The sequence below is a fragment of the Condylura cristata genome, unplaced genomic scaffold, assembly GCF_000260355.1.
Source record: "Condylura cristata isolate star-nosed mole 26May11 unplaced genomic scaffold, ConCri1.0 scaffold00002, whole genome shotgun sequence".
Lineage (NCBI taxonomy): Eukaryota > Metazoa > Chordata > Mammalia > Eulipotyphla > Talpidae > Condylura > Condylura cristata.
Genome location: NW_004567103.1, coordinates 84,898,155 through 84,922,022, shown reverse-complemented (window position 1 = coordinate 84,922,022; position 23,868 = coordinate 84,898,155). Strand labels below are relative to the sequence as shown.

The 23,868-nt window shown below is 35.3% G+C and overlaps 1 protein-coding gene across 1 annotated transcript in view; it reads right to left on the bottom strand.

The window, feature by feature from the left end:
• Positions 1 to 23,868, bottom strand: part of CNTNAP5 (contactin associated protein-like 5) — an 827,651-nt gene that overhangs the window by 152,068 nt on the left and 651,715 nt on the right. Inside the window, exon 14 of the mRNA XM_012727192.1 lies at positions 3,895 to 4,051. Within this exon, the coding sequence (XP_012582646.1) occupies positions 3,895 to 4,051 (157 nt within the window). The remainder of the gene's footprint in view (positions 1 to 3,894; positions 4,052 to 23,868) is intronic.

The window sequence follows — 23,868 nt, the reverse complement described above, 5'->3', positions numbered from 1 at the left end:
CCTCCCTCCCTCCCTCCCTCCCTCCCTCCCAGTATCTTGGCTCTTGATCAGCTTTCAGAGTGATACTGGGATTCCAAGTCAGTAGAACTGGTAGGATAAACTAACTACTATCTCTCTTTCTCTTGTTGTTCCTTTTCCTTTCCCCTTGTAAATAAACCCATTATTGACACTTTTTGTGTGTATATGCAGTACAATTGAATTTGAAGTGCACAGGTGAGGTCCCACAGACAGTGTGAACTGGGTTGCTTTGTAACCTATTGTTAGTGATATTTGTAAATGACCATATTATCTAGCAGGTATAACACAGTAAACTGCTATCCATTAGATACTACATCAACTCTGATTCCTGAGTAACTTTGCCTCATAAACTTAAAGGAATTTTATAAGGTATAGATATTTGGGTTTCTTAGGAAAGCCCGAAAAAAAAAAAGTGAAAAGGGCATACTTGTCTGAAATAAAAATTTGAAAAGGGTAAGAAGCCAGCTAGGGCAAAGTTTAGCCAAAATTGAGGCTGAAATAACATTGAAGAACATGAGTGCTTCACAATTATGTCACATTTTACACTTTTCTTTTTACAGTAAATATTAAAGTTAGATAAATAACTGATGTTATCTATTTATAGTATTTCCACAAAGTTCTTCCAGTTCTCATGTCTGAATGTATATTTTATATCCACAACTCTTGTTCCAGACAAAGCTATCATTATTTCACATTCAAGGAGTTACATGATCAGGATGTGACTTCCCTCTTCCCTCATGTCCTATAAATCCCCATAAGAAAACTGTACAACAACTGCACCAATATATACTAGTTGTGTGGGGAATAATAATTTTTATATTGTTTCACTTTTCATTAATCACAAGTAGGTTCCCCCTCCATACTCTGATAACTTTATTTATCTGTTTCAAGTCCTTCAGAATTTACTGCTTTTTCTTGAAATCTAACTATCACATCCCTATCTACCACAGGTCCAGACAAATATTGGTCATTTATCACACTGATCCATTTATGGCTAACTAGCTTTTCTTTCCCCTGTTGTTCTGTGAGTTCCTTGAGATTAAGGATAATTATGTCCTTGACTTTGTCTGTACAGCAGACTGCTGCCTGTAACAGAGTAAACATGTGATAAATGAATAATGCCATATGGAATATTAAGTACAGATTCATCTACAAATATTTTTTCCAAAATTGTTACATGATATAACTTAGGATATGTCCAAAGACAATGAATGAAAGAAAAAAGAAAAAGCTAAATCAGAATCTCAATCCCTTCCCTCACATGTGACTGGCAGAAGAAACTTCTAGATGCCCCTGACTCTTGCCCTGAGATGCTGACCAGGCTTTTCTGGGCATACTTATGAGAGGGAAGTTAAATTCTTGTCTCTTGATATGTGATAGGTTACTTGAAACCCTGTATATAATTTAAATGCTGACACCTTCATAGAAGTTACTTGTCAAAAAAGTGGTAGAAGATGGGACTTTTTCATTTTTTCTAAAGGAAATAGAAAGGGTTGTGTAAGGTCAATGAAGATCACTCAGATTTTTGCACTGTTGGCCTTCATGGCTATCATCTGCAGCCTCCAACACAGGAGGCATTTGGGTGGTAATTGGGGTATGCCTGATAGTGGACACATAGAGTATGGTGTGGACATTTGTAAGTGGGTGAACCTGAGCCAGGAGGCTGAGCATAATGGGCAGTGTCACAGAGGACAGTGCAGCAGTGTGACAGACAATGGCAGGATGACTGTGAAAGGAAGAGACCATGAGGCAATGCCACAGAGAGCCCAAAGAGTGGAGATCCATTAGGAGCTAGGTGCCCTGCCAGCATCCTGGCTTTCCAGGCCCACTGATATGCTCTACTGCCTTGTTGGCATAACAGATTGCTAAATATACTGTATATTCTATGTTGATAATTATTAGAGAACCAGAGCAGAAAGAAAGGATGTTCTGAAGAGTTTCTATGAATACAGATGAGATGATGACATTAAATTAACAGAGAATGGGCTCAAAGATTAATGAACTAGTGAGCAGGTCAAAGGAAGAGGATGGTTGGTTCTGAGTAGGAGAGGTTATCAGTAGAAAGTCCTGGAGAAGAGCTATATAGGCCTTTACTTTTTGGATAAGGTAACCTGATTTTCTCAATCTTAGGTGATATGATGTCATTCCACACCACATCCCCTTATAAATCCCTGGTCAGTTCCCTGGGAAAGGAAGACACTGAGATAATATTCAATAGGAAAGGAGATATATGATAAGGGGAAAAAAAACACAATAAGCAAACATAAGCAAAGAAAGAACATAAGCAAAAAGAAAGTGAAAATTTAAAGGAACAAAGAAAAACACTTCCTCTCAGAAACACTTTAAATGTCACATCAACTTTGCAGGTTATGTACAGTGAATGAACATTGTTTGCGCTTACATCTATTCATCTATAAATTTCTAATGGCACGCACAGTGAAAGGAACTTAATGAATCAAAAAAATTAGTGGATCTAAACTGCTGAGTGTAGAGAATTCTGAATGTTTTCTGAACAACGCCATATAACCCTTCCACATATAACTCCCAAGTAGGTGCTAGTTTCTGATTGCCTCTCCTCAAAGTTCTTTTGATTTAATCTACTCAGCTGCTACTCAAGTAGCAGATATGAAAGGGTGAATGATAAAAGAGACACAGCCTCCAACTAGGACCCAGTTATGTTTGATTTGGAAGTGTCCAAGATGCAGAGATGGAGGTCACTGCAGCATGGGGGGGGGGGGAAGAGATGGAGAAAACCCATCCTACTGCAAACTAACCTGATTTCACACATTTCACCATTATAAGATTAGGAAGAGGTACCCAGGTAATGTGTCCATGGCTCAAGAAGCTCTCTAGTGTTCTGAAGAGGTGACCCATCTAATAGAACCCAAGGGGGGGGGGCGGTGAACATTTGGTTCTTTTTCACTGAACTGGGGTTTCATTTAAAATAGTCCCTGCTGTTATGAATTTAGAGAGTGAAGGAAAACTCTTAAAATAAATTTCAGCTGGTTGAGAGCAGCTTCACATAGGAATTCTTAATTATAATTGTGCTTGCTTCTTCAAGCACAATTAGAAAAGCAAAACCAAAGAATGCCTTAAATTCAGACAAAAGTGTTTTTAGAAATGTCCTGTGCACATTTCCATTATCAATAGAGTGAAAAACTAGCAGTTCACCTGGAAGACAAAGGAAAAGTAGATGTAATGGTCATGGGAATTTAAAAATAGATTTATTTTACAAAAGGATTTTGGTATAGGATAGTTAGAGAGTGGCTGGTCTCAGATATATGGAGTTCAAATTTTGCATCTGTCACTTAATAGATATGTGTGATCTTGGGAAAATAACTGCACCATTCTTTAACTTTAAAAATGCAAATGTGAAAATGTAAAAACACATTATGAAATTAATAGATTGTTGTCAAAATGAAATGGATGCTCAATAAATAGACCTCTCCCTTGCTGTATTTTTATTGACAGTAAAAGTGTAGTTGATGACTGAAACATCAATGGGAAATGGATGAGAAAGAAGCAGTTTATATATAGAATCTAATCTCCCACACTCTCTAAAAACCTGCATTCCACACAACATAGAAACACTGACTAAGTCACAAGGCTAAATATTCCATTATGTTCCTTTGTTTAAAATGGAATGTTCAGAACATGAGGAGGTGATGATGTGAAAATGAGCTTTATGTTGCAAACCTCAGTAATATCCTCAAAATACTGAAACTGGCAACTTTCAACGTTAAAAACAATCACAGTCATTAGAAAACCCTAGTTTGTATTGAATTTTTCATTCAGGCCCTTCTCTCAGGGGAAATTTTATGCATCAATTAAAATGTACTTTCACCACAACCAAAGCAAGATTGTCATGCCTATTACCATTCATCCTTGTCAGCGTCACAATTGCAGAAGTGCCGAATGTCCAGGCAACTCTCGTCCAGGCCACACTCACACTGCTGGATTCCAGGAGGGGCTCCACCCCAGTAAGGGTGCCTTTCATTGGACCGCCCAATCCACCAGGTGAATGGTGTTCCATCTGAAAGACAAGATATTTTGTAATCAGAGAGGAGTCAGCTTAAGCTAGCACAGAAGAATCACAGAAACTGATGATAATGTTTTGTAATATATACTATTGGTATGTACACTATATGCCATATATAGTCTATGTGGGGGTGTGACACCCCCCCTACACACATATATCCCCCCCTTTCTTATCACTTTTCATTTTTTTTTACTTTTATCTTTTTCTTTTTCCTTTCTTCTTTTCCCCTTCCCTTCCACACTCCTTTCTCTTTCACAATCCTTCTGGACATACATATAAAAATATCAAAACCTATTTATGCATCTCTCTATCTATCTATATGCATCTATCTATAAGCATACTCATAGAAAGTATTAATTAATCACAATGTTCAGAGACACGGTGACTAACAAATAATTAATGCACTACTCAGATATCAGAAGGGTGTAAAGTTAATCAAAATTTGGTGATTATAGATAGAAAGATATATAGATACATACAAATCCATACAGACAAACTATAGGCACACTTATTAACTTCCCTTTAAAGGTACTTGTAGGGTAAATGGAAGTGATCATGTTTTTTCCACCCTCTCGACATTTGCATCAATGATCCACCCCTGGGCCTTACTTGTGCCTGCTGGCGGCTCCTACAGAGTGGTGTTGCGTGGGTAAGTGGGCACACGTGAGCATATAAGGGTGGCAGCAGAGGAAACAAGGAGGCAGAGGACTCTACAACAGGGTGCAGCAGAGTCCAGGAGAGAATCCCAGAGAGTCCAGAAAGAGTGAAAATCTGCTGGGGGGCTAAGGGTCCTGCCAGCTTCCCAGCCCCTTGCCCCCTGCCTGCCCTGCACCTGTTTGCCTTCACTACACATGGTGTAGAAGAATCATTAAAAGCCCAAAAAAAAAGCCACTGAGGCCTCCAGGACTCTCCTTTATCCATCTTCCTGGAACATAGAAAACCTGCGTTGTGCCTTGCTGGCACTTCAGAACTCAAGAAAAATCTACCACCTGAGCACCAATACCAACCTGACTTCAGTCCTTAGTCCCAGGTACAGTATGTGGAGCGGTGGTGTTGGGCCTGCCAGAAAGCACAGTTTTCTCAGGTTTTTTTTTTTTTTTTTTTTTTGCCATGACCTTCCAGCACATGTGGCCTAGCCGATAAATGTAGCCTTGAGATGCAGGTCTCATGTGTGGAAAGTAATAATGATAGAGTTCACATGTGCAAAAACTTGCTCCTATAAACCAGGTCTAAAATTGGCCCTGTGCTGGCTTTGTTTATAAAACATATAAACACTAATAGGGCTTTTCTGTAACAGGAGTGGGAACTCTCACAGCTTCTCACTGTCCTCTCACTGTCCACTCATGGGGTACAGGACCATTGTTGGGTCAAGGGCCCAGGGGGCTGCCACTGCTGGTCACTGCCAATGTTGCCACCTGTGTGTGTCCTCCCTCATAATACTTGTTCTTGCTCCCCACACATGGGCTTCATTCTTATTTTCTCACCTGCCACCATTAAGAACCAGGCAAACTTGTAGCTGAGGATTGGGACCAAAGTTTGGGAATCCCTAATTCCCATTTATTTTTGTCATGACAAAAATTAGCCCCACAGTTACCATACATCTGGAAATTTTTTATGAGAATTGATATCTTCAATTTTAATGATTTAGAGGAAAACAATATTGTGAAAGTCTATGCATGAGCCAAAGAAATCCTTTAGATGGTCATTGTTAATCCACAGTGGTCTGATACATAATTCCTGACCTATATAGCTGATGGAAACTGATTCTTGTTCCTGTCAATTTATTTCTTTGCAATGTTTAGTTTAGTAAAATTGAATTTTATTTTATGAATGGAATAAATAGATTAGACATTCAGAAAATTTCCATATATTAGTTATGACATGGAGATGTCATCCATGCCTAAGCTGAATGGATTTAGGCCTAGGCTTCCTTTGGAAATGGCTATTTTGTTTTTTACCTTTTTCTTTTTAATTAAGGTAACCTTAGTTTACACCGCTGTACTTAATTTAGGAAGAGAGGTCCATACTTGTCAGATGTCTGTCACTACACTTCAAACCATCAAAATACCTATAGCCCTTTACCACAGACCATTGAACCCCTCCTCACTCCCCCCCTCCACCTTTCCTATCTTCCTTCTCTAATAACCTCAATTCTATAGTTCAATTTCTAAGGTTTTTTGGGTTTAGTTTTGTCAGTTCCTTTTTTGTCTAGGTATATGATGTGAATGACAAACCCTTATATTTGCTGTTTTGCTTCTGTTTGTCATAAAACCAGTACTTAATGTGTATTTATTATAAAAAAAATGAAAAAAAAAGGAGCAAGTTTTCATGACTTATCATTTTAAAATAGAAAAATATTTGTCTGAGGATGGTTATAGGTTAGAATTTTGCCTAGTCAAGATTTAATTTTGCATGTGTCTCATGATTCACAGACACATAATTTACAAATGATCTGTATATACAAATAACAGCAACTTTCTCTAAATTGTTCTCACATTACACACTCCTGGAAGTCACTGTAGCAAAAAATAATAAAAAAAGATAACCTGGAGCTTCCAAAATCTGTAGGCCATGAGAGAAAGATAAGACAGATATTAGGAAAAGCAGAAGTATCTTAGAGGAGCTAATTCAGGGGTCAGATATCCTAAGGACTATACTTATCCCAAAAGATCAGTTTTTACATTGCCTAAAATGTTTCAGATCCCTTTATAAACTTTTAAGCAAGAATTCCTGTTTAAGCTACATTTAAAGAGGAATTAGAGATATTAACTATTAACTAGTACCTTTTTTGTAAAGAGTAATTCTACATGGTAAAAGCCCATTTTCTCTAGTCCTAAGTAACTCCATATAAGTGTGCGCATTCAAATGGATGAATTTATTTCTAAATCATAACTTGTATAAACCACATGCTTGCTCTTAAGAGTTTACTGTTTCATTTACAGCATTAAAAACTTTCAGAACTATGTAAATTTAGGTAGATTGTCTGAGTGTGAAAGTTCAGACAACACACAGGTAAGACATTGTGCTTTTGGATATGTTAGCCAGTGTTGGCTCTGGAGCCAAGGAATGGAAAGAAATATCCATCATTTTCCTTAAGGCTTGTCCAAGACTTCTCTTCCCAAAATCTAGAATCCAGATTACACAGTAAAGTTCAATGTCATCACAGATAATTTTTATCTGTGAACTAAAGCAAGGTTGTAACATATGAATAGCGCCTTTAATGAATTCTGAACAGTCACTTAAACAACTAAAAGTTCAATTAGAAGCCTTAGACTTTATTTTGTTTTTAATCTGTCTTTTATCACTGAATCTTGGGAACCCTAGTCATGTCTGGCAATTAGTATGAAGGCTACAAATTGCTTGAGTGATTGTCAATGAGCAAGTAAAAAGGGAAGATAAAACAAAAGTACCCACACACACTTGGAAATATGGTGCTGCTAAGTTTTCCTCAAATGGTCCATCTTTGTGATTCCTTCTCCATGGAATAGTAATAGAAAATTAAAAAATTGGAAAACTGAGTTTGCAGACATTCCTGAATTCATAATGGAGCCAGTAAGAGCATCTGTACTTATTATAACTGTAAATTTGGGCTACTGGAGATCTTGAAATTATTTTCTCTTGACAGAATATTATTATTATTATTATTTAGATGAATGAATATATGCATTAACTTAACATACATTTACTGAAAATCTACCATCTTCAAGTAACTATTCTAGTCACTTAGGATGAATCATTAATACAAATCAAAACAAATATACAGACAGTTAATGCCCACGAATAATTTACCTGGTAATTATGGGAAACAGTGGATAACTATAATTAAGAAATAAGGCTTTTAGAAGGTATACAAAGTATGGAAATAATAAAGTAGGCCAAGGAAAACAGGTATGCTGGGGATAAGGGCATGTTGCAAATATAACTAGAGTGGTCAGGGCAAAAGTCAAGAAAAAGATAAACCCGGAGCAAAACTTGAAGGTAGGAAAGGGACAGTAACACGTGACTGGTCCTCTGGAGAAGAGTAGAGCTGACAAAGGAAATGGTCAAAAGGCCTGAGAGTAAATTTATGCACATTTGAAAAATTAACAACGGATTCTTAAACTGTGATTTTGAAAATGCTGAAGAAGTACTAGAAGGAAGGTTTCACAAAATAAAAACAAGCAACAGAAAACAGGCAAAACAGACCTTTTTATTAATGGGCCTGTTAGTGACAAACCATGAAACCATTATGAATGTTCCAAGTCAAAAGGTATTTGTTAGGAAAACACTAGGATGTTCCAGAATCTTAAGGATGTAAGAACGGGACTTTTAATAAAGCTAATGGGCAGAATACACCTTCCTTTATAATAAGGGCTACTGAGCCAGTTTTGATGTATCATAGGCCACCTAAAAGTTTTCTTTGGAGAAGTGTCTACTAAAGTCTTTTTTTTTTTTTTCTTTTCTTTTTAAGATTTATTCGTACAGAACTGGGGTACAGGCCAGAGATGCGGAGGGTGAGAGGATTCACTAGAGACAGAGTGGGGTGCAGAACAGGCAAATCAATGAAGTACACCGCTGAGGGGAGAAGCTGGCAGGTCAGGAGAGAACTGCCACGCCACGTGGTCACCTCCGGGGAAGGCGGGGATCAAACTCTAGTGGAAGTGGTTTAAGCTTCTCTGTGCTGTTCTTTAACCCGCTGCCCCACCAGGGAGGGCCTTTTGTTTATTTTTCAACTGAGTTGTTTATGTTGTTATTGACATGTGAATTCTTTATATATTTTGGGAATAAACCCTGTGTTTGACATGTGATGTACATTTGCACATTATGTTCTCCTAATCCAAAGGCTGTATTTTTGTTGTTTTTGTGGTGGTCTCTTTGGTGGTGCAAACATTTACTGGTTTTATGTTGTCCTATGTTTTTATTTTTGTTTTTTGTTCTTTCCCCTTGTTGGAATCATGTCCCTAAATTTTTACTCAGAGGGTAGCACCTATGTTTTATATATTGTATATAGCTTCATATCTTATATATGTCTTTAATCCATTTTGAGTTAATTTTTGTGTATAGAGTTAAGGTCCAGCTTCTTTTTCTTGCATGTGGCTGTTCAAGTTTCCCAGGATCACTTCTTAAAGATGCTCTCCTTTCACCACTGTATATGTGTGTGGCTACTTTTTAAAAGGTTAGCTGTCTATTTTCTGTGGTTTCATGTTGGACATCTATTCCATTGGTATGTGTTTCTGGTTTTATTCCACTGTCATACTGTTCCAATTACTACTGCTTTGTAGAATAGTTTAAAGTCAGGGAGTGTATCACTACATTTTTCTTCTTTGGCCTCAGTATTGTTTTGGCTATTTGGGATTTCTGTAGTTTCTTACAATTGTTACAATTGCTTTATTTCCTTGAAACATGTCACTGGATTTTTCATATGTATTGTGCTGAATCTCTAAATCTCTTTAGATAACATGGCTATTTTCACATTGTTTATACTTCTAATCCATGAACATGAAATTCATTTCTATTTTTGGTCTGTGTCTTTTATTTCCTTTTGCAGTATCTTGTAGTTTTCTCCTCCTTTAAGTTTATTCCCTGGTAATTCATCCTTTTGGGTATTTGTTTTCCTCATAATACATTGTTCAATGTATAGAAATGAAAATAACTTGTGTTTTGATTTTATATACTGACAACTTACTGTATCCATTTATATTTATAGTAGTTTTTTTTTTAGTAGAGTCATGCATTTTCTATGTATCTTATTATGTCATTTTTAAATAGTGATAGTTTCTCTTCTTCTTTTCCAATTTAGGTTCTATTTATCTTTCCCTTGCCTCATTGGCTCTGGCTAGGACTCAAAATATAAAGTCAAACAATACTGAACTTCCTGGCCTTGTTCCTATTCTTAAGATAAATGCTTTCAATTTTTCACTACTGAGTATGATGTTGGCTGAGTCTGTCATATTTGACCTTTTATTACCATTTTATTGAAAATTTTTAATCATAAATGGGTGTTTAATATCATCAAGTGATTTTTCAGCATTTGTTGAAATGATCTTACATTTTTTATTTTCCTCTTGTGATGAATGACATTGATTTATTTGCTTGTATTGAATCAAGCTTGCATCCCTGGAATAAATTTGACTTGGTTATGATGGATGAATCCCTTAATATATTCCTGAAATTAGTTTGCCATGGTTTTGTTGAGGATTTTTGCATCTATGTTCATCAAAGTCATCAACTTATAGTTTTCAATCTTTGTGTAAGTCTTGTTTAATTTGTTGATCAAGGCAATGTTAGTCATAAAATTTTTGGGAAATATGAGCAATTTCCCTCCTATTCAGTGTTTCTGAGGAATTTTAAGTTTCAGATATCACATTCTTTGTGATGTTTTGGTAAAGATCACTATTACTAAAACTATTTGTTCTTGGACTTTCATTATTATTAAAGAAATGTTTTACTTGTTTTAGTTTCTCTGCTTGTGTTTGGCTGTTCAAACTGTCTAGTCCATACTGGTTCAGTCTCTGGAAGATTGGTATGACTGAAAACTTGTCTCATCTAGGTTGTCCAATTTGTTTGCATACATATATTCACAGTAGTGTCTTATGAGCCATTCTATTTCTATGATGTCTTTTGCGACTTCTTTTCTTTAATTTCTGATTATTTTCATTTATCTTTTTCTCTCCTGTACCACTGAGCCTAAATAAAAGTTTATCTATCAAGGTTAGCTATCTTTTCAATGAAATATTGGTTCCAGCAATTCTTTGTATTATCTTTTTTTATTTATATTTTGTATATCACTGCTCAAATTTTTATTATTTTCTCTCTACTGATTTTTGCTTTTTTGTTCTACTTTTTCTAGTTCCTTCAGATGTTAAGTTAGTTTATTTTAGTATTTCTTGTTTATTAATGTGAACCTGTACTGTTGTATATCTCCCTCATAATGCAGTTTTTTTTTTTTTTTTTTAAGATTTATTGATTTGTGCATACAGAACTGGGGTATAGGCCAGAGGCTCAGGGGTGGCGAGAGGCTTCACCAGAGACAAAGTGGGGAACAGAACACGCAGATCGATGAAGTACACTGCTGAGGGGAGCAGCAGGTGGGTCAGGAGAGGTCTGCCACGCCATATGGTCACCTTCGGGGCAGGCGGGAATCGAACTCATGTACAAGTGGCTTTAGCTTCTTAGTGCTGTGCTTTAACCTGCTGCGCCACCAGGGAGGGCCCATAATGCAGATTTTAACACAATCTATTAGGACATATCAACTTATCTCTTCATTTTAGCTAGTCTACAGAAATGTGTTAATCATTTGATTTATTTGATAGTCCGAGGGGAAATCATTCAGTTAATTTTTAGTTTATATTTTTATGCATTTGGCTTTATTCTATTTATTTCATTTCTAGTTTTTCATCTTTGTGATTATAAGCTAGTTTTTGATACAATTTCTACTTTTATATGTCTTTGAGACACATTTTATATGCAACTATGACAATATGTCCTATTCTTGAGAATGTTTTAAGTGCACTTGAGAAGTTTGTGTATGCATTTCTTTTGAAGTGGAGAGCACTGCATCTGTCTATTAAGTCTGTCTGATCCTTTATTTCACATAAGGTCATTATTTCCTTCTTTTCTTTCTTTCTTTCTTTCTGTTGGGGTGATTTATTCATTGATGCATGACATCTGAATTTAATACATCATGGGAGGTCATATCTAGGAGTTATGTAAGTGAATCATAGAATAACATTATACTCTTAAGAGTTGCTTACATTATGTGTATATATGCGTGTGTATGTGTATATATATATATATATATTTATATATACACACAATATATATATTTATATATACACACACATAATGTAAGCAAGTCTTTATATATATATAATATTTCCATACACACACACACACACACACACACACATATATATATATGGAAATGGTTTAAGAAAACAAAAACCAGAGTAAGTTTTAGAAAACCTAAGCATAAGTCCAGCTTGTATATGCTTACTTCAAATTTTATTTTTTCTAATGTAAGAAATTTAGGTGAAATCATGAAACAGGTGAGTCTTACAATTTTATGACTTGTTATGAGCCATTGAACATAATTCAAATTGGATTACAGTAAAAAGTAAAAAGATTACCTTTTAACCTTGAATTGTTTAGAATCTGGAAGCTCCAGTTTCCCAGTGATAGTTATAGCAACCACCAAAAGAAGTGGGCCCACCTTCACAATTATGAATAGTGTAATACCAAACAATGTCACTATGGAACTGGAAAGTTCTGTGAAAATATGGAATTAGTATTCCTATGTTGAGTTGATATCATTGTATTTATAACTGGTCTTCATCATAATTCTACATTTAGAAATCAGATGCTCAGAGCCTTAAAATCTGGTAAATTCATATGTCAACAGAAATGTTTTACTTCATTTCCTTTACATTTTCAAAAATGCCTATACTGGTCAGCAAACATATGTTATCATGGACTTGTGGCAGGAGTAGACATATCTGCCTCATTGATGTTAGATTTGCTCTCATATTTGCTTTTCCCATGGTGTTGCTGCACCTTTCCAGCCTGGACCCCAATACATGGCACATGAAGCACCCTCATGCCATCTGACTGTGAACCACAGATTAAACAATGAGTACCAAATGCCACTGAGCTTTGACAAATGATTACCGAACATTACTGTGACAGTGACTTATAAAATACTAATGATATATTAACCACAGATACAATCCACAGGGATTATAAGGAAATAAATAAAATGAGAGGTAATGTCTCTCTTTTATGATACTTGCAGTTTAGTTAGAAACATTAATAAAGGAACACGTAGATAGATAAACACATTTTTAAAGATCTATGTTTGCCATGCTATCTATCTTATTTTCCATAAAATGAGCAATTATAACAAGCATATGAGCATCAAATCAGGATATTACTTCTAGTATCCCTCTCCTTTCTTTAATCTTACATATATTTAACTCCAGTCTCAGATTGACAGTGTAAACCTGACTTTCATTTTTATCTTTGATCCCTTCAAATATGGTACTCAGATCTTTTTACAACATAGACATAAGTATATCTATTGGTGATTTTCTTAGCTCATTTCTTCCAGCCTCAATGCCTTCGACACTTATTCAGTGGAAAATTCTGCATAGAACTTTGGAGTTCTGATCACTTGACTGTCTGGCACACCTACCACATATCACAAATAAATAGTATTTATTAAAACTCAGTAAATATGATTTGTGATTATATACAGATCATATAATTCAATCTAATCAATGTATAACCCATTTATTTTTTTCAATTTTATGTTCTGTGAAGGTGTGAGTTTCATGGTGTGACATACCAGTGATGTGATTTTAATAGACTACTGCTCTCCCAAGTAGTTTCTAACATTTATGGGGAGAAGGGGAGGTATACAGCTAAGATAAATGCAAGTGAATATTCAATTAGGGTCAAAATACAGTAGATAATAAAATTCCAGGAAAGCCCATAGTTAGAAAGTTATACCTTTTCAGCAGTACTGGCAAAGGATTGAGTGAAATAATTCATGAAAGGTAGCATTTCACCTCAAGCTTGGTGCTGAAGAGGATTTTAGCAAATGGTAACCTGAGGAAAGTGTCTACACTAGTAAGAGTCTCAACGGAAAGGGAGGGACTCTGGTTTCACTACAGTGTTACTAAATATCAACCGTCAAGGATATTGAGATTTCCTCATGTGCAAAATTTATGTATTTATTGAGTCAAGTTAGGCCTATTGGCTAAAATAATAAGAAAGGGAAAAGATTCCTCCAAATTTATTAGGTGAAGTAATTACTAGTGGTTTCACCAAACTGTTTCACACCACGATAAAATACAAATCATTTAAATACTGGCTTAAGAGAAAATATCCTGAAGACCAGGGAAAGCATTTATATATCCTTTCTTTCTGAATAGAATATCATTTCTGAGGAAATGTTTAGTCAGAAAGAAAAACAACCTCATCCATATCAGAAAATAATGATGGTCATTCATCAAAGTCAATCTTGGTATTACTGCTTGCTGGTCAGGACCATTAAATCAGAACATATGTCTAATAGTGTGATTAAGAGCTTGTCAATGACAGTAGGAATTAACATTTTTATAATGTTGTTCAATGTTCTCTTCTCCCTACCTATTTAATTGAAATGAGCCCAAAGGGGAGGGGTGTTCAGAAAAGATTAATGATATAACCTCTCAAAACAAATGATAAAAGTCACTTTGATAGGGTAATTTTAAGCTGGACTAGACAAACCTCTCTAGAATATACCACAGGGATCCCTTATGGTTAAGCAAAGAGGTGGACAAAAGGATTTCATTTAAATCTGTTTCCATTGCTTAAATTTTTGCAGAGGATATACATTCTGATAGGATATATTAAATGCAAGCTTAAATATCCCAAAAGATCTACAGAGATGTAGATCTTTTTACTTCTGTATGTACTAAAAACACAAGGAATTAATGTGAGCCTTGCTGAAGGCTCTAACCAATTAGAGAAGGTAAATTACTAAAAAATTGTAGAAGCTTATAATATCAAAGACATAAGATAGTATTGGAATAGCTGCACAGTTTGTTAAACAATTTCTATGATACAACAAACTTGTAAGCTGTAGCTCCCAGATGTGAGATGACAAAATCAAAGGACATCTCAATCCACATTAAATTGTATTGTGAAGAAGAAAACCATATAGTGATATGTTACAGAGATTTGGGGTGGTAAATATTGATAACCATAGCATAAATTAACCTATGCTGATCAGTAGAGTAAAAGAAAAACAAACCTGCTGAAAAAGAAACTGGATTAGAACGGTGAAATGATTAATGGTTACACATTGTCATAGAAATTGAGAATTGCATTAAATTAAGATAGTATGTATATATATACACACACACATACTAGTAATCTATTAAAAATATTCAGCATTTATTGAAGATTTAAAATAGCCCTAGCAGATTCATGCACATTTTATACCTGTTCATCCAATCTCCACAACAACCTTATGAGTTAAATGTGTCTATCTCATTTTGCAGATGAAGAGACAAGACATTCAATAGAGGATAAATTGCTTGCCCAAGAAACTCAGTTAAGTAAATGACAGACATATCTAAAGCCACAGTGACCTCTTGTAGATGCAAAAGCAAAATCCTTGAATCTGCTATTTTTCCATCTCCAGTAAATTATACTTATTATAGAAAAAGGAAATTTCAGATTATTTATCTTTTTAATCAAATTCTCCATAGCACACAATCTATGAATTAAATCTAAACTCCTAGTATACCCCTAGTGTCATATAGCTATGGTTCTGCAGACTTCTCAGCCCTATTTCACATCACACTCTCACCTGTTCACAGACCTCACTGTAGGCCCTTGCCCAAGTCAAAGTTCCACTTCTCAAATTTCTTTTTCCTTTTCTTTTTTTTTTTTTTACAGTGATTACTTGTATCATTGTATCTGAAATAAAATTTCACTATTTTCCCATTACCCAGATTTAAAGTACTCTAAAATTGTTTATTTTGTTTCTTTGTTTCATATGTTTCTTACATGTCACATGATTTTTTTTTAAGTTTCATGACTATCTTCCCAGCACACAGAATGTGCCTGGTTTGTCCTGGAAACTAAATATATACCTGGTGAATATAGAATGATCAAATGTCACCATAAAAGAAACATTAGCATTGAAGAATTTCCCACAGCTGACATGAAAAAAATAACTTCTTGCAGAAACCAATACACAGTGCCTTCTGTCTCTGTGTAGATTCATCTTTGGCATTTTACTCCATAATTGAAGATATTGAGTAGTTTTGTCATTATAATGATAGGCAGGCCCATACAATAATATCCATCCAGTTCTGAAATAATAACTTACTACATAAATGTGTCACAGAATGAGGTCACACTATATAAAGGTGTTCACTTACCTGTTATTCTGTGTACTTAAGCAATTACCATATATACAAATAACAGGACACTCATCTTATTAGATTATTAAAAAAAAAACAGATATGATCCTTGTCATTTGCAACTCACAAAAGAGTTAATGAGGTAAAAAAAAATGTTCAATAAGTCAAATATTAACTTTAATTCAAGTTGGAATAAAATAAAAATTGAGGTAAAATTTTCAGCAACATTTGGGAAATCAGAAAATAAAAAGACTGAATTTTAATAAAGAGAGCACAGTTCCAGGAAAAACTCTTAAAGTCATTCCTATTTTGAACACACCTGCCATTTCTGTTTTATACTCAGTAAAATAAAATTGGATCTACATGTCATTATCACTTACACCAAATTTGATGTAATGCATATCATTCTACCCTCTCAAAAATTATATTGTTTCCTTCTAATTGTACAGATAAACTGAAGTTAATAAAGGTTTAATAAATCACCTAAGATCACACACACACACACATCTAAACTTGAACTAGATTTTATTTAGATTTGGCTCCAAACCAAAATAATAATTTTACTATATTGTGTGAAACTAATCCTATGATACTAGAAATGTAAAGAAACCTGAGGTCTTCTCAGTAGTGGGTCTGTAGTAAAAATGAGAACAGCATACATCAAATAATTGTAAGGTTGATTAATCACAGGACATTATTGAATAGGTATCCTTAGTTCTTTTGGAGATGTTCCCAATTATATCGTCCCCCCCCCATTATATTGGGCTATTTATTTACTTATATATGAAACATGCAAAAAAACCAAAAGGCCTACAGAAATGTTTTAATAAATGCATTTTTTTAATGAAAAAGGTCAATAGCCTAACTCCAATGACTTTGCTCAGCAGCTACATAAAGGGGGGTAACAAGCTAATCATATAATCAGGAACCAACTGAAATTTCTCTCTAAAATTCTTGTATCTATGTTTCACAAGGTATCATTTCTGTCTGATTTGAATTAAAATGTTCTGATGAGCTTGTGAGAACATGAGTTTCTGGAATCTTTTCCCAGGCACTCAAGGAGTAGAGTCCAAGATTTTCTGTATCTGTCAAATCTATCAAGTGACTCTAAATTTTACACATTAAGACTTTAGAATCACTTGTTGAGGTTTTATTATTTTTCAAAAATGTTCAAGCATTTCCTCTTCTATTATTTAAAACAAATCTTGTTTAATGACAACCCAACTTACTGAATACTAGTGAAATGTTTAGTTTTAGATTTAATATGAAAATAAACATATTTGTTTATATTAGTTGCAGCTAAAGAAAGATATAATAGTGAAAGCAATAAAATATATGATTAAAGAGATGTTTTACTTATAACTGAGGGAAAATATCTAAAATATATTCATTAACTAATTTCTTCTCTTTTGGTTCAAAGGAAATCTAGTCAGTATACATTCAATAATGTTAATCCTCTCATGCATATGCTGCAAGTTTTCGAAAGGATAACTGTGAATTATCCATTGTCTCCTAACCTCTACCACTACCACACTGCAGCTCATTGTCTTTAGTGAAATCTATTCTATACTTCCAAAAGATTAAGAAGGTCAAGTTCAAACTCTCTTAATTTTCTTCTACTCTGACACACATACACACACGCATGGTAACAGATGTATGTTCACGTCAAATGGCTCTCCTATGGACACACTTTTCATTTGTGTTGTGATGATGGGAAGATAAAGTTGTTCCTCTAGCCATTCTATTCCTGCCTATCTACTCATAAGTCCATCCATTTAGCTGTTCTTCTTCCCACCCTACAATCCTTTACTGGCCCCTGGAGGAATGGATTATTTGTTCTCCATTGATAGCTTTATCTTTTGCTAATACATGAAAGTCTTACAAGTCTATATTCCTCAGCCCTGTATTCTTCCCCAAGTTGTTTGGTGGACATGACATCCATGAGTATTTTTTACTACTTACTAAGTCTGAAAATATCTGTTACAAATTTTCCTGTATATATACGTGTGTGTTAAATAATATGAGAAAGGAGTAAATATTGCATCACTAATCAAATGCCATTATTATCATTCATGTTTATAGATCCACCTCTATCTCATTGTTCCATTTACCACTTATCAAGTAACAACTAACCCAATATGGTTTAGAGCATGATCTTTTTGAACATATTATGAATTCTTCTTGTCAATGGTATATTTTGTGGGATATTATTTGTTGAAAAACATGTAACAGAAAGTGAGAATACCTCCACAATTAATATTTATAGAAGTTAGCATTTATTATAGTTTGATCAACTGATACAAATTTACTATAAATTACAGTTATTTATATACACACATGCACACATACACACACCCTTCTGTATCCTTTATCTGACAGCTCGTTCTTAATTTCTTATTTCTGACTTTTTGGTTTTCCTTTTTGGTTTTCATCTTTCTTCTCCCTCTCCACTTTTCTTCCCCCTCTCTTTCCTCCCTCCAGCTTCCATTCATTCTTCCCTTATTATTTTATTATAACATTAATTCCCTTATTATTTTTCTTATCTAAGTTCCTACCTCCCACTTTCCCCAGAAATTTTACTTCTTTCCACTTCTCTCATCATCCATTTTTTTATACTCACCTCAATAATAAACTTAATTTCTTCTTTTTCAATCACAACACAACCATGGATACAAGAAGATTTAGTCACAATTATATCTACAATATTCTCTCAGTGATGGCTTGTAGATATCTGGCTAGGGGGATAAAAGGGAAACAAAAAGGCTTCTGAACCCTTTCTATAATACCAATATGAATCAAGTTTTCCTTCAAATTAGTTGTAATAGGTGAGCAAATTCATCAAAGAATACATAAAGGAGACAAAGTGAATTTTCTTTTCACAGTGCTAATGAACAAATAAAAATCCCCTATTCATTTATTTCTGTACTTGAAGCATAACTGATGACCGTAAGTCTAATATTCATTAGCGGCTGAACAAGGCATAGACAGAAAGTTGATGCAGCCCACAGATCACACACATTAGGAAGTACTAGAAACAGAGCGAGGCAGCAACAATAGCAGTTTGGGCACAGAGCAGCTCTTCTAATGAATAAAATATGAAGAACTTTGCAATTACACAGACCAGAGAGAAGTGGCCAGAGAATCATCAGCATAATGATAGTAATAAAAATAGGATTTCATGCCTGTATCTCCTATTTCACATCCTCAAATATGAATAGTATTTATTAATCATTCTCCTGTTTGTGATTATTCACCAGGTATATAACAAATAAATAAAACAAGTCTATGCATTTCCTTCCTTCAAGAATATTGTTTCATGGTAGCAAAGAAGGGTCATTTAATTACTCTGAAAAGTATGACACAATCAGAAAATATATGGAAGTGGTAATTTTGGTTTCTGAGTAAGAATGTACCATTTAAAAGAGTGCTTAATGATTAAAAAATTAGGTAAATGACCAGTTGAAATAAATGAGAACACATTTGTCAATATAATTTCTAAATAAATAATGAAAACATTTAGTAGTGTTCCTAACATTTGCATTGTACTACTCATTAAGTTTCTATATCTTAAAAAGCAGAAAGTGGACTCTCCTGGTGGCACAGCAGATTAAAGTGCAGCAATAAGAAGCTAAAGCCACTTCAACATGAGTTCAACCCCAGGCCCTGGAGGTGACACACATGGTGCAGCAGACCTCTCCTGGCCCACCCTTTGCTCCCCTCAGCAGTGTATTTTGTCAGTCAGCCTGTTCTGTGCCCCATTCTGTCTCTGATGAATCCTTTAACCACCCCTATACCTCTGGTCTGTACCCCAGTTCTGTATTCATAAATAAATAAATCTTAAAAAAAAAAAAAAAGCAGAAAGCAAGTGAGGTTACTAAATGTGACTAGTGACCTACCTAAGGGTAGGGATGATTAGTCACCATTATATATCCAGTATATATTATACACTTTATCTGACAGCTCGTTCTTAATTTCTTATTTCTGACTTTTTGGTTTTCCTTTTGGTTTTCATCTTTCTTCTCCCTCTCCACTTTTCTTCCCCCTCTTTTCCATTGATTATTTAAGTAGAAGGTTAATGAATATATGTCTTCATACATAAACATGGTATATGTGTGTATGTGTGTGCATATTGTATATATGTCTAGTGCAGATATTTAGCTACTCAATAATTATTTAATAATCAAATGAATACATTTATGTTCTGCTATAGTCATATTTATATCTAGTATATATTTGTCTATACACACACATGCACAAACAAGCACTTGCTAATATATAACACAAAACATTATCCTATTTAAAAGGTATATCAATGCAAAATGTTAGTAATGTCAAATCTAATGGAATTCTCCAAAAGATGAATTATTCTACCTAAGATTTGTTACAGGATCATTATCAAGAAATGTGCAGCTATATTGCTCACAACTAGGTGTATGTTTTATCAGACAACACGATGCAGGGCTTCATTCTTCAAGAAGTCACTTTGTTGCTATCACAAGGAAAAGCCAAGCAACTGGAATATAACATGATATACTACATCTAGCACTCAACTCTAATGCTGGCAAGCCTATTCGTTGTCCCCTATCAGGACACAGCATTAACAGAGGCTGCCTTCTAGGATCTCAGTCAATAGGAACAAGTCAATTAAGGGGCCTTTCAGTTGACAGAAGACAGCTAATGCATCGTTAGCTATCCTTAAAGTCCAGAATCAAATTAGAAAAATGAGCACATTACCAAAGGAAAAAATACCTCTGAGGTATAAAGGTCTCTAGGAAAGTGCAATTGAAACAAAATCTAAGATCTTGCAAACTAAAGGTTGTTCTTTTTATCCTAAAATCCTCTGGTTATTCTGGAAATGTAACAACCACTAACAAATGTTAGTTGCCGTAGATTAAAAAAAAGTTGTATTATTTTATGTACCAATAAGAAAGTTGCTATGAGTTCAAATAAAATATAGTACTAATTGTAATATTCATTCTGATGTTCTATGTATTAAAACTGAAAAAAAAAAGGTGGTTTGCCTATGTTTACATATACATAGTCAAGCTTCCCATGATTCATTCCATCTGTAATGAATGCATTTTTAATCTAATCAAAAATATTGCTTAGTATTTGATTTTTGTTTATTGTAAATTTGGCAAGGCTAAGGAATCATCTTTACAATAGAAGCCAATAACAGCAAATCCATAAGAATTACAATGGTTTCCTTATAAACAAAAACTATTGAGCTCAGATATTCTGTGCAAGTATTTTATAAACACTTCAGTAATACATTGTTGTCAAATAAAAAAACTACACACATAGTGATTTCAAATGAGAGGTTTACTAAATACTCTGTTATCACCCTTACCTTAAATTTGTGGGTGCATGTTAGTGTTCAGTCACTAGACTGAACCAGTTGACTTTACAGGCAAGATCTCAAAAATCATGTCTGGTCATCCCTACTGTTTAATTTCATGAGAGACCCTTGCAGACTATCCTTAAGAGTCTCAAATGTTCTCCTACAATATCCCAAGGAAATTAGGAGAGATAAGAAACATGGAAAAATATTTGTGATCACTTCTAATAGGGGAAATGTATATCAACTCCAGGATGAGATGCCTTGTGAGAATGGTATACATCACAAAGGGGAGAGGGAAAGTGGGATTATTCAGGTCCATGTCCACATCCCACATGGGACTACCCAGGTGACCTGGACCCAGCAGACTGTCAGATCTTGTTGTCAACTAACTGATGACATGTGTGACATCTTATGGGTTGAACTGTATTCACCCTAATTCAATGGGCTTAAGTACAACTCCTGCTAGATCAGAATGCCTTTATATTTGGAGATAAGGTCTTTGAAGAGACAACTGGGTTAAAAGATGAGTGGGAACTTAATTCATTATGAAGGGTGTAGTGATAAGATCTCCTCTTCTGAAGAGACACTGGAGATGTGCATGTGCTAAAAGACCATCTGAGGACACATCAAGAAGGCAGCTACTGACAGGCCAAAAGGAAAGAGCTCAGAATTAAGCCAACCCCACCTCTGCGTTACTCTTGGTCTTCAAGTCTTGAGCACATGAAAAAATATTTTTCTCTTTTTAAGCCACCCACGTTATAGCATTTTGTTAATGCAGATCTAGCAGCTCAAGTCAGTTCCACTGAGCAGTCCCCTTGGTATTTATGAGTTTTGAAATTAAAAATCCCCAGCTCATTGAAGGAAAGTTGCAATATCCCTTAATTATGTAGGGATAATGGTGACATTTATTAAAGGAAATTGGAACAAGAACATTTAGTTTGTTAGGGCTACTGACTCTGATATCACCTGTGATTTTTGTTTTTGCTTTCATGTGATTTGTATGGCAGCTTCTAGCCATGCATCTGATTCCACGGAAAAGCAAAGTGGAAATCTCTATGCAGTACTGAGCACAGTGAGAGCCACCTGTCACTCAGTGTGAAAAGGAAGTTGGGAGGGGAAGGTGAGTCTGGGAACCTAAGTGTTGGAATCGCCTCCTTTTCTTATGTGTTTAACAGGATTTGTTATTTTCACACATCAGAGGTTATGTTTCTGCTGGGAAAATGGATATCAAATCAGACAAATATTCCACAGAGTACTGACCAACATTATTTCAGCTGGTAGTACAGAAAAAGACCAAAGGGTGGTGTGGGGGGAAAGGAGGTCAGCAAACAAATATGCAACAAAATTTGACAAAGTATAAACAAATGATTAGCCCTTAAAGAAATCTAGCAGCTAATTTAAAAAGGAAAGGGTATAGACAGAAAAAAAAAAAAAAAGTTGCTTAGAAACACACACATACACACACACTGTTTTTAGGGCCCTCCCTAGTGGTGCAGCGGGTTAAAGCACAGCACTAGGAAGCTGAAACCATTTCCCCATGAGTTCGATTCCCGCCTGCCCCGGAAGTGACTACATGGCGCGGCAGACCTCTCCTGGCCCGCCCGCTGCTCCCCTCAGCAGTTTACTTCATTGATCTGCCTGTTCTGCTCCCCATTCTGTCTCTGGTGAAGTCTTTCGCCACCCCTAAGACTCTGGCCTGTACCCCAGTTCTGTATGCACAAATAAATAAATCTTAAAAAAAAAATATTTGATTTAAAGCTGACATTATGTTTCTGAATATTGCGGGTTTTGTTTGTTTGTTTTTGTTTTTTTTTTTTATATAAGTCTCCTAGTAAGCTTTATTTAGGGAAAAAAATGAGTTCCTGACTCTACCTTTTCTCCTTCCAGGTGCCATGAGTGATTCATTTTCTAAAAGTGGCTTTGGGAGTAGTGGAGTCACCTGACAATTAAAATGCATTGTAAGCATTCGTTTTCTGAGTCATTTAAAAATTTTGGACTGGGAGAAAAAAAAAAGTTGTTTCCTGAAATACCATCAGCTGCTAAGTTATTTCTGGTCTCATCAATAGTACACTTTAAACTCATCAGAGCAGCACAGGAATTTGTGGAGAAAACCAACCAGATGTGACTTAGCTTCAACTGGGGAAATAGAAGCACATGTTTTCAGAAAATATTCAAAGGAGAAAAACACTAGGTTTTTCAACAGCTTTAGTGGTAATATTTAGCAGTTAAAATGCTTCAGATCCACAATCTGAAAACAACTAATAAATTAGTCAACATTAGGGAGTCCAAAAGCACAGAGTCCCTTTGGTAGAAATGAGGATAAGAAGCTCAGGTGGTCTCTCCTGGTGGTGCAACTTGCTGGGATGCAGCACTGCAAGCTAGCTGACTCTAGACTGCAATTTCTATCCCTGGCCCTGACCCAGAGGTGACCCACAAGACATAGCACACTTCTCCTGTCTCGCCTGTTCCTCCCTTCAGCAGTGGACTTCATCTGCCTGTTTTGTTGCCTGCTCTGTCTCTGGTGAATACTCTCACCACCCCTGCACCTTTGGCCTGTGCCCCAGTTCAGTATGCAT